Genomic DNA, 10,321 nt, shown 5'->3' with positions numbered 1-10,321 from the left:
GCGCCCCCGCGGCCCGCACTAGCGGGCCCCGGCCCCCGCCCCGCAACCTGCCGCCCGCCGCGAGCGGAGGGGGCGCCCCCGACGCCCGCGCCCGCCCCTCCCCCCGCCCCCCGCGGCCCGGCGGCCGGCGCCCATTGGCCGGCCGCACGCAGAGCCCCGCCCCCGGCGGCCGCGGGCCAATGAGCGCGCGGCTGTCAGCTCGTCAGCCGCGCCGGCTCGGTGGCTGCGAGCCCGAGCGGTGGCCGAGGAGCCAGCAGCGAGGAGCGCTCGCCGAGCGGCCGGTCAGAGGGGTCCCCGCGCCCCGCACGCCCGCACGCCCGGCCGGCCCGGCCAGGCTCGCAGCGAGCATGGGCGCGGCGGCCGTGCGCTGGCACTTGTGCGTGCTGCTCGCCCTGGGCGCGCGCGGGCGGCTGGCGGGGGGCAGCGGGCTCCCAGGTAAGCGCGGAGCCGGCGGGCGGCGGGCGGCGGGACCGGGGTCCCGGGTGGGCCCCCGCCCCGCGCCGTCGGGAGGGCTGCAGCCCGCGCGGCCCCGCGCCCCGCCCCGCCTCTTTGCAGAGTAACTTCTGGGGCGGACGCCGGGCGCCCCCTCCCCGAAGCCCCAGCGGCCCCGGGCGAGCTGGGGGGGGGGGGGAGGAGGACGCCGGGAGCCCGGCGGGGGCCGCAGCAGGGGCGGGGTGGGCTGGGGCCCCGGGGGAGGGGAGGGGAGGGGAGGGCGAGGGCGGGAGGAAGAAAGAAAGCGCGACGACCGGCCGAGGGGAGCCCCGGCGCTCTCGGACCGCGGGCGGGAGCCCGACGGGCGCTCCCCGCCCCCCCCCCTCGCCAGGGGAGAGGGGCGCGCGGGAGCGAGGAGGCCCGGAGGGGAGACGGAGAGGAGGTGAGCCGGGGACGAGGACCGACCTAAAGAGAAAGGGGGTGGGGGAGGTGGTGGATAGAGGGACGGACCGACAGAAAAAGAGGCACAGAGGGGAACACACAAAAGGACCCAGAAAGAATCCCAGAGAAAGACGGACGCTTAGAGTAGGGAGGAGACCAGAAGACCGGAGGGGAAGGAGGAAACCCGAGGGAGGAAGGAGGAGGCAATGGGCAGCTGGAAAGAAAAAGACAGATAAAGGGACGGGCTAAGGGATGGGGAGGAAGAGAGAGGGGGAGAGGTAGAGGCGGGGGACAGCAGAGAAAGAGACGTGGGACTAGGGGTGAGAGGGGAGGGAGGGAGCCAGACCGACAGATGGGAAAGACGGAAGGATGGACGTGTGTGGAAAGCGATGGACAGACGCACAGACAGGAATGGGGGGACAGAGGGACTGACACAGAGGGAAGGAGATGGATAGGATCCAGAGGGAGGGGAGACCAGACTTGGGACGTCAGGGAGGAGGCCCAGGCAAGGGAGGCGGGAGGCACCGAAGAAGGGTACAGCCTCCAGAGCCTTTGGGCATGGGTGGGGGGCAGGCAGCAGAGGCTAACACAGCAGAGGGGCGCCCCAGGCTTCCACAGGGAACTCCCGTGTGCCCACTCCTTCCCCTCCCGCTCTCTTGGTTGTCTGGAAGGGGTGCTCCCGGAAGGGGTGCTCCCGCAAAGCTACAAGGACAGCCTCCCCACCCACCACTTCAGAGGAGCTTCCTCCCTCTCTCCTTAGGGGGTAGGGTGGGGTATCCTGCCTGCTTCTGCTCCCGCGCTCCTCGGCTATCTCCGGACACCCCCAGGCTGCCATGCTGGGCTCCCTGAAGTCTGTATTTGCTGGCACGGGAGTCGTACCCTGAATAAGGATGCCAGGCCATTTAAACTCTCCACGGCTGGAGCCCAGGGAAGCTGGGCCCTGCTGCCTACACTCCCCCTCCCTGTGTCTGTAGGTGTCTGTCTCGGACTTTCGGGTCCTTCACCCCCTGTTTCCCTGTTTTTGTTATGTGCCTCTCTCCCGCTCTCTGTCCCTCCCGTGTGTCTGTCTCTGCGTCCCACCCCTGGAAGCCTTGTGCCTGAGACAAACCAAAGTCAAAGCAAACAGCCGGTGATGGAAGGGCTGGGCTGCCCTCCGGAGGGGGTCCCCAGCCCTGAGCACGGAGCAAGGCCCAGACCGGGGAACACATGCTCCCTCTCCCCAGCCCCCACCTAAAGACATGTTTCCAAGATGTGTTGGGAGTGCGCCCCCCCCCAGCCCTTTGGCTAACGTTCATCCCCTTCCATCCCCACGAGGATACCTGCCTAGGTCAGAGATTAGCGACAAGGGCGAAAGGGGTCCCAGAACCGCAGGCAGTTTCCCTCCCCCTCATTCCTGTGCGCTGACCCTTGGGATGTGCATCCGTGGCCCTATTTCCCCACTGGTCCTAACTCAGAAGTGGCCCCAGCCCTCCCCACTGGAAGGATGCAGACTGGCCCTCCCTGGCCTCTGGCTTCCTGCCCCTGGGGCTGTGCTGTCCCTGCATGGGGGTCCCTCTCATTCCCAGGAAGGGGCTGTTCTGCTGGTCTGATGTTCCTTCTGGCCCCTGGCCTCCTACACCCACTGCTTCCCAGCTCCCGTTCCACCTTCCTTTGGGCAGCGACAGAGGACGGGCCGCCGGCCTGAGCAGACACTACGAGCCTGAAAAATGACACCACCAGCTGTGTGTGTGTGTGTGTGTGTGTGCGCGCGCGCGTGCGTGTGTACAGAAGTGTTTCTGTTGTGCTTCCGGCTGATGCCTCTCTTCCTCTGGGGGAGGCTGGAGCCTTAGGGATGTAGGAGAGGAGCTTTGCCCTCTTAGAGAGACCCCCCACAGACTTAGAACCCGATGCCAGCCAGGGGAGTAATCCAGAGTGGACAGTCTTGAGAACCAGACAGTCTAGGGTAAGGCTGGAGTCATAAAGGGAGGGGGTCACTCCAGGACTTCGCCACGCTTGCCCCTGGGTGGCTGCCCTCAGGGTGGCCGCTGAGGGTTCCTTTTCTGCTCTTCTGAGTCCTTCTATCTGTCATCCAACTGTATTTTATTCATAGCTAGCTGGAAGTAACATAGCACATAGAGCTCTAGATCTGAACTCCAGTCTCTGCCCCTAATGAACTACTGACCTACAACAGACCTCTCTGGGCCTCGGTTTCCTCATCTGCTAAGGTTCTTCTGGCTGTGCTATCCTGTGTCCCGAGGGTCCTTTCCCTGTCTGAGCTCTGTGCTGGTGGGGAGGGAGGAATGGGGTGGATGTATGTACAGATACACAGAATCTATTTTGCGTTATTTTGGCCAACAGCTATTTCAGATGGAAGGTGTGTATGTGTGTGTTGGGGAGGGAGGCGAGGAGTGTCGAGAGCCCTCAAAACCTAGAGTGAACTTGGGGCATCTGGGTGGCCCAGTCAGTTAAGCGTCTGACTTCGGCTCAGGTCATGATCTCATGGTTTGTGAGTTCGGGCCCCGCGTTGGGCTCTGGGCTGACGGCTCAGAGCCTGGAGCCTGCTTCGGATTCTGTCTCCCTCTCTCTCTATCCCTCCCTGACCGGTGTCTGTCAAAAACAAATAAATGTAAAAAAAAAAAAAATTTTTTTAAACCTAGACTGAACTTGAGTTTGGGTGTTGGGATCCGAGAACCAGGTTCGCCCCTTGGTTTCTGAGATGGAGGGGAGAGGGGATGGGGAGGTCAGAACCGTGGGGAGGCCGGCTCAGCCCCACTGAGGACGTGGCTCCACGGTCGGCCCCTGCAGCCTGGGGACAGAAGCTGGGTGAAGAGCCATCTATTTTCACAGTCTGGGGGCTGAGTGGGGGCAGGTCACCCACCTGGGCCTCCTGGCTTGGCCTCTGTTCATTGCTCTATCCTGGCCTTGGTTTCCCCACCTGTAACCTAAAGATGATGGACTCAAATTCTCCCAAGAGCCTTCTGGCTTCAAATTCTAGAGTAAGGAGAGTGGAGGAGGGCTAGAGCCGTGCTTGCGGGGAGAGCAAGACGCACAGAGAGGCTTTCCTGGCCGTGCTCCTGCGCCTCGGTTTTGTCATATTCCTAGCAGGAGAAATAGATTGACCTAATGGGATTGTTGTGAAAATAAATGGGGGCCAGGCTTTAGGTAGCATTGTGCCTGGTAGCTGCCCCCAAAATGCTGCCAGTCGCCGCTTGTCACACACACTGTCGTGTGATGGCTATTACTGTTAATTACCCCTGTGATCCGTGGAAGGTGGGGGGCAGAAGGAGCTCCCTTTCCCCCCGCCCCTGCGGCCACGCTTGACCAGGTGTTTCCCCCTCCCCCACAGGGGCAGCCGACGTGGACGAGTGCTCGGAGGGCACAGATGACTGCCACATCGATGCCATCTGCCAGAACACGCCCAAGTCCTACAAATGCCTCTGCAAGCCGGGCTACAAAGGAGAGGGCAGGCAGTGTGAAGGTGAGCCCAGCCCAGCCCTCCCCGCTGGACCCTGCGGCTGCCACGGCCACTATACGTGGCTGATGCCCGCCCCCGTGGACACCAGCAGGGGCTGATTCTCCAGCACCCGCACCCCGCGGGTGCCGGCGTCACGGGCCTCACTCAGCCTTGGGAGGGAGGCTGGGGGCTTCTTGGGAACCTACTGTCTCCCTGGAGGGAGGAATTTGGAGTCATGGGGTACCTAACTCACCCTGGAATTGAAACTTTTGTTTTGCTGTGTATTAAGTGAGGTGAAGTGTCTAATGATCTATTTGTCCTTCAGTCCCTGACTGGATATGTGGGGGAGTGGTGGTGGTAAAGGCCTGGGGTAACCCTCCGCCGGGTCCCAAACTTCAGGACCACCAAAACCACCCCGTGTGGCCTGTAACTTCCCTGAAAGACCTGAGTGGTAGCCAGCCTCGGCCTTTGGGGGCTAGCTCAGGTACGAGAGCTTGGGCAAAGATGTAAATGTGTGCTGTGCCCATCTGTCTGTCCAGCCTTTCCTTCCCTGCACCTGGAGTGCTGGCTTGACTGCTCGGCACTGGAACTGCCTCCCCCAAAAAGCTGAAAGTCGGAGAGACACGAACAGCTTTGGCTGTCGTTGGAGCCAGGACCCTCCAAACTGGATGGAACCCAGGGGTGCATCTGTCAGGGAGGGTCTGACTGGGTGGCTCTGGGGAAACCCATCATCGGGGAGCTGGAAACAGCTGTCCCCATGACCCACGTGCACACCCAGATGAGAGCCCTTGATCCAAATCTTCCCTGTCTGTCCCCACTTGACAGATGAGGAAGGCTGAGGCTCAGAGAGAAACAAGCCCCCAGGTCCCACAGGGCACGGCGAGTACTAAGCCCCAGGTCTCTTAATGGGCATTCCACGGCTCCCTAGCATCTCGCTTTCTTGTCCCCAAGCCCTCCCAGCTTGCTTTCGCAAAGCGGAAGATTCGCGTCGGGAAAGCAACCCGCGAGAATAAGATGTCCGTTCTGTGCAAGGCTTTGCGGGAGCTCTCTGCGATGTGGCCGTGCCTCCTTGGGATGCTCACACTGTTCACCCGTCTCACTTGTTGGGCGTCCGCTTGAGGCTGAGCGCCGGGCAGCTGACAGCCTTCTGGATCCTGCCAGACCTCGGCCTTGCTTGGGGCCCAGAAGCCTGAGGGGGGAGCTTGGCGCCTACCCACGGACCTCTGGAAGGAGGCCAGGCTGGAGGCAGATAGGGCAGGTCACGAGCAAGAAGCCTGGTGGCACGGGCGGCCCCCCTGCCGGCAGTGCCTGGAGGTTCCAAGTGGCACGTGTGGGGCGCTGCGTGACCATTTTCTGACCCTCCGTTCCCCAGTCCGGGTCCAGGGCTCTAGCAAGGGAGGGCCGGGGGCAACCCCCCATCTCTGCTTGTGTAAGCCGCTGACCTGACCTGTCCTCCTCCAGCCCAGCTCCTGCGGTCCCCCTCCTGCTATCCCCCCACCTAGAGGCCCACACCTCGTCTCCTGCCTGTTCCCCTGGAGCCCTTCAGAGTCCGGCTTTAGCTGTCCACTTGCTTGAGCTCTGCTTGGGAGTTAGACCCGCTGACTCAATGTAAGCACGAGAAAGGAGGAGGCTTGGAAATGCGCTTCTGGAACCACCAGGGGCCTGGCTGTCTCTCCAGCCTCTGCCCCTCACCTCCTGAAACCCTGAATAGCACCTGTGTCCTGGGCACACGTCCACACAGCAGGCTGTTCCGTGTTTCTGAGCCCCAGCTTGAGTCTTTCCCCTACGAGGCGTTCCTTTTCCACCCTTTGTGTCCTGGCCAATTCCTAATCAGGCTTTAGATTTGCCTCCTCTGGGAAGCCCTCCTACACAATTACACACACACCCAGACACCAGACACACACACACACACACACAGCCCCGTCGTGTATCTCCTCTGACCCCAGAAGCCCCTGGGATTTTCTCCATCATAGCATTTCTGCCTTCGGATTATAATTAAGTGTCTTGTCCTCCCACCGAACTATGAGCTCACTTACTGAGGGTTGGCCATGGGCTCAGCACTGGGGCCTCCACACTGATGCTGTCACACTTGGGCTCACGGTGAGCCCCTAGATTGCCTCCCAGGTCTGTCCCCATCTCCCCAGCTCCTGGGGCAGGGCCTGGCATGATGCAGAAAAGGCCTAGTCCGAGTTGGCTGTCTTTTGCCCAGACTGGAGTTCCCATCAGATGGTATGCCCACAGAGGGGCTGTGCGGGCGGCCGGGAAGCGTGGAGTGCTGGGTCCACGTGGGAACTCAGTTTTGCCATGGTATCACCTCCACCCTGTCTGATGAGGGAGGGGAGCGAGAGTGGGCCCGGCCTCTGCATGGGAGCGTTGCAGCTGATGTGAAAGTCTAGGTGGTCATTTGACCTCTTGAGCCTTAGTTTACCCTCTGGTTATATGGGCCCCAAATACCCCCCGCCGTAGGCCGTCCTGAGGATTGAACGACATGCGGTGTAGGGCACCGGGGGCCAGTCACACTGCCTGGCTCACGGCAGACGCTCGCCACACAGCATGTGCTCGGGACGCAGATGATGGTGCTATCACTGTCCTTGTCACCATCACCATCATCTGTCTTCAACGCCTTTCAGCGGTTCCGGCTGTGAGAGGCGGTGTGAGCTGGCTCATTTAATGACATCTTGAATGGTGGAGACTTGTGAAAATGGCTCAGTGCTGCCTGCCTCGGGGGTGTTAATTATAGTGCAATCTTGCCCCTCCCCTCAAGGAGCTTTTGATCTGGGTTGGGCCGCATGAGCTGAAATTACATATCAAGGGGAAATTCTGTCTGCTTGATTTCTTTTTATTTTAAGTAGGCTCCGTGCCCAACGCGGGGCTTGAACTCACGACCCTGCTAACAGCCAGGCGTGCCTAGATCAGTGGAAGTTCTTAATGAACAGGGTCACACGGGTGGTAAATCGTTACCTGTTGAGCCTGCCAGTTTAACAGTAAGAAGGAAACTGTTCGGAACCAAGAGGATGCCATTTGGCTGCTCGGTCCCCAGACCTCTGGGAGTGAGTGCTGGCAGGGGCTCTGGGGACCTGAGTGGACGCTGTGCCCCTTGCACTGAGGTTTTCTCATCCTGAGGCGAGTCATCAGTCAGAGTTGATGGAGCCTGCTGGAGTGTTCCCCCAAGGGCCATCAGATGGCCCACCAGCTTCCCCAGGAGGGACGGTGCAGACTTCTGGAGGCTTTGGAATCTGGGGGGGCGGGGAGGGGGCCGGCAGGTCACGTGCAGATCATCCGGATGTTCACTCACTTCCTTGATTTACAGATGGGAAAATGGAGGCCCGAGGAGGCAGGGGTCGTGCCTGAGCTGGGGCCAGGGTCCGGGTTTGGTGGGCCCATCTCTCTCAATGCGTTCTGCAAGGGGTTATTGCCACCTGCGACTCTCTGCTCTGAGAAGAGGGAATCAACAGTCACTATTCAGTGGGGCACAGTGGTTGAAGCCTAGACTCTGGAGCCACCCTTCTTGGGTTCAGATCCTGCCTGTGTAGCCTCGGTGAGACTCCCTTTGTTTGTGTATATAGTAGAGGTAATGATAGTATCTGCTTCAGAGAGATCGTGTGCGAATGAGATGAGTTAATGTCCACAGGGCATTTGGACGCGGCCCGGTACGAAAGGCACACCAGGTGAGCCGTACCAGGTGATGGTGATGTTGAGGATGACGACGGTGATGGTGCCTGTGTTGGTGACGGTGATGGCAATAATGACGGTGGTGATGATGGCCGTGTTGACGATGATATTGATCACCATCACGTTGACGATGTTGTCGCTCGTCGCCGATCATCGTGTTGTCCGATATACGGAAAGGAGTGAAACTTTGTCTCTTTCCGCCAGCCCCCGGGATCTGACGTGGCTGGGAAATGGGGTATTCTGGCTCACAGGCTGTATAAACCACACGCGTGCCTCCATTTCCTCAAAGAGATATAGAGACACACGTGCCATTCGCAGGTGACCATTCACCGAGAATGTGCAATGAAACTTACAAGTGACAGAAAGCTCTCCTTTGTTGCACCAAACCGACCGCAGGGACGGCGAAGAGGCCACCACATTCTGCCACAGCAGACATCGGTAATCAGTCATGGCCCCCTCCAGACAGCCGTTTCCACTTTAGATAAAACCTGTTCCTCTCCCTGGACCCCTTCGTCTCGGGTCCTGAGCGGATATGGGGCTGCGTGGAGGTTGGCGCTGGAGCCTTAGGGTGATCGGTACCCTCCCCTACGGATCTGGTGGACTTTGTTGTTCACGGTGATGAGCAAGCGGGCAGATTCTCGGCAAAGCGTGCCACGTTCTCGCTAGTTCTTCGAGGGAAATGGACCCAGGTTATGGGGAGCCCTGTGTGGGGCCGACTGAGCCCCTTACGCCCTTAACCGCTTCACCCTGAAGCTGCTGCTGGTTATGGAAACCCCTTCGACAAACCGCACTTCCGGGGCCGTCTTGCCACGTGGCCAGTGCGCGTGTGACGATGACCGGGCTTCCCCAGGCTCGGCCGTGTTGCAGCCAATGCCAGAGGGCAACCGTGAAGCCCCGTGTGGCCAGCTGAACCCCGGCAGGGGGGCTTGCCCAGGCCAGGCTGAGGTGCCTCAGGTGGTTCAGAAGGGCTCTGGGCGAGGCTGAGGATAAATCTGTGTTTTCTGGATGATTTACGTCTTAACAGAACCTCAGGTAACTCGAGGCACACTCACGGATGTGCCTGGTTGGAAGGGACCAAAACGGGCATCCAGGGTAGCCCCCGTGTTTTGCAGAAGACCAGCTGTCTCTGTTACCCTCTCCAGGCCCATACACACCTCAGTTTTGGCCCGCGTCACCCTGAATTTATGTTTCCCCGTGTCTCCTCCTGGGATGTGGGCTCCGCGAGGGCAGTGTCCGTGACCTGTTCTGCTCCGTTCCCTGGAAGCCGGTGCCGGGCCTGGCACAGGGCTTGGAAGGCGTCTGCTGAGTAAAAGGGTGGGCGGATGAGTTCCAGCAGTCACCTCCTCCAGGAAGTCTTCCCGGCTGCCCATGTCACCTGTGAGCATCCCCCCTTCAGAGCACCTGTGACACTGGGTTGCAATGACCCAGATGACTTCATTCGGGGCTGGGTCCAGAGCTGGTGCCAGTGGACAACAAGTGACCGTTATAAATCCCAGAGATACCAGGGAAGGCCTCCCAGAGCCTCCACGCTCTGAGAGTTTTACAGGTGAGGAAGCCGCGGACTGAGAAGGGAAGAGGCTAGTCTAGACGGAGTAAGGTTGGGGAAAATGGCCCCTGGGAGGTCAGTCTCTAGCGGGTCACCCAGCTGAGAAGTGGCAAGGCCTGGATCCAATCCGAGTCAGCCACGGGGTCCCAGTTGCAGGCCAGGCCCCTAGCAGCCTGTCTGAACAAAGCAGAAAGAGCTCCTTAGCTAGAGGAGGCTGTGGAGACCTTTTCTTATGTTCACATCCCCCCTTTGCTGCCACCAGCTCATCTGAGCAAGGCTCTGTGGATGCGAGGGTCTTGAGCCCACCACCCATCCATAGAGCTGAGAGAAAGCACCCAGCCCTTCGCCTTGAGCTGCTGTCCCTCTCAACCCTTCCCTTCCCAACCGCACCCCAGCATCACTCACATTTTTACTTCTCACGCTTGCCAGCTCCTTCCTACCCCAGGGCCTTTGCACGTTCTACTTCCCCTGCCTCTTTTCATTTAGCTAAGCCCACGCATTCCCCAGCTCACCAGACCCCTGTGCACTGGCCTCCTGGCCTGAATTAGTTGGGCCTGTTTATGCTTGTTCTGCTGAGGGGGCAGGCCAGGGGCGAGGAGGGGGCATTTCATCCCTTTTAAATGCTTCAACTCATTTAACCTTAATTGCTTTGTTTTCATAGACATTTGCTAAGGAAAAGGACCAAATTATAGCTTGAATTGGGTCTTACTAATCTTAATTAAAAGCTCTCGTTTATAATCAGGACCAGACCCCAAACGAGGAGCAAACCGCCCTCAAATGGCTTGTTTAAATAACTA

General features: G+C 59.8%; 1 protein-coding gene across 2 annotated transcripts in view; it reads left to right on the top strand.

The window, feature by feature from the left end:
- The first annotated feature begins 347 nt into the window (after positions 1–347).
- The window catches only part of SCUBE1 (signal peptide, CUB domain and EGF like domain containing 1), a 130,268-nt gene continuing 120,294 nt past the window's right edge, over positions 348–10,321 (top strand). For both annotated transcript variants that reach the window (XM_047066720.1, XM_047066719.1), the window contains exons 1-2: positions 348–435; positions 4,199–4,330. In XM_047066720.1, coding sequence (XP_046922676.1) covers positions 348–435; positions 4,199–4,330 — 220 coding nt within the window. The remainder of the gene's footprint in view (positions 436–4,198; positions 4,331–10,321) is intronic.

The sequence above is a fragment of the Lynx rufus genome, unplaced genomic scaffold (assembly GCF_022079265.1).
Source record: "Lynx rufus isolate CCGP_SWC_20201006 ecotype Redwood Valley unplaced genomic scaffold, mLynRuf1.p SCAF_7, whole genome shotgun sequence".
Lineage (NCBI taxonomy): Eukaryota > Metazoa > Chordata > Mammalia > Carnivora > Felidae > Lynx > Lynx rufus.
The sequence above is the reverse complement of the archived record's forward strand: the minus strand, read 5'-3'. Positions and strand labels throughout refer to the sequence as shown.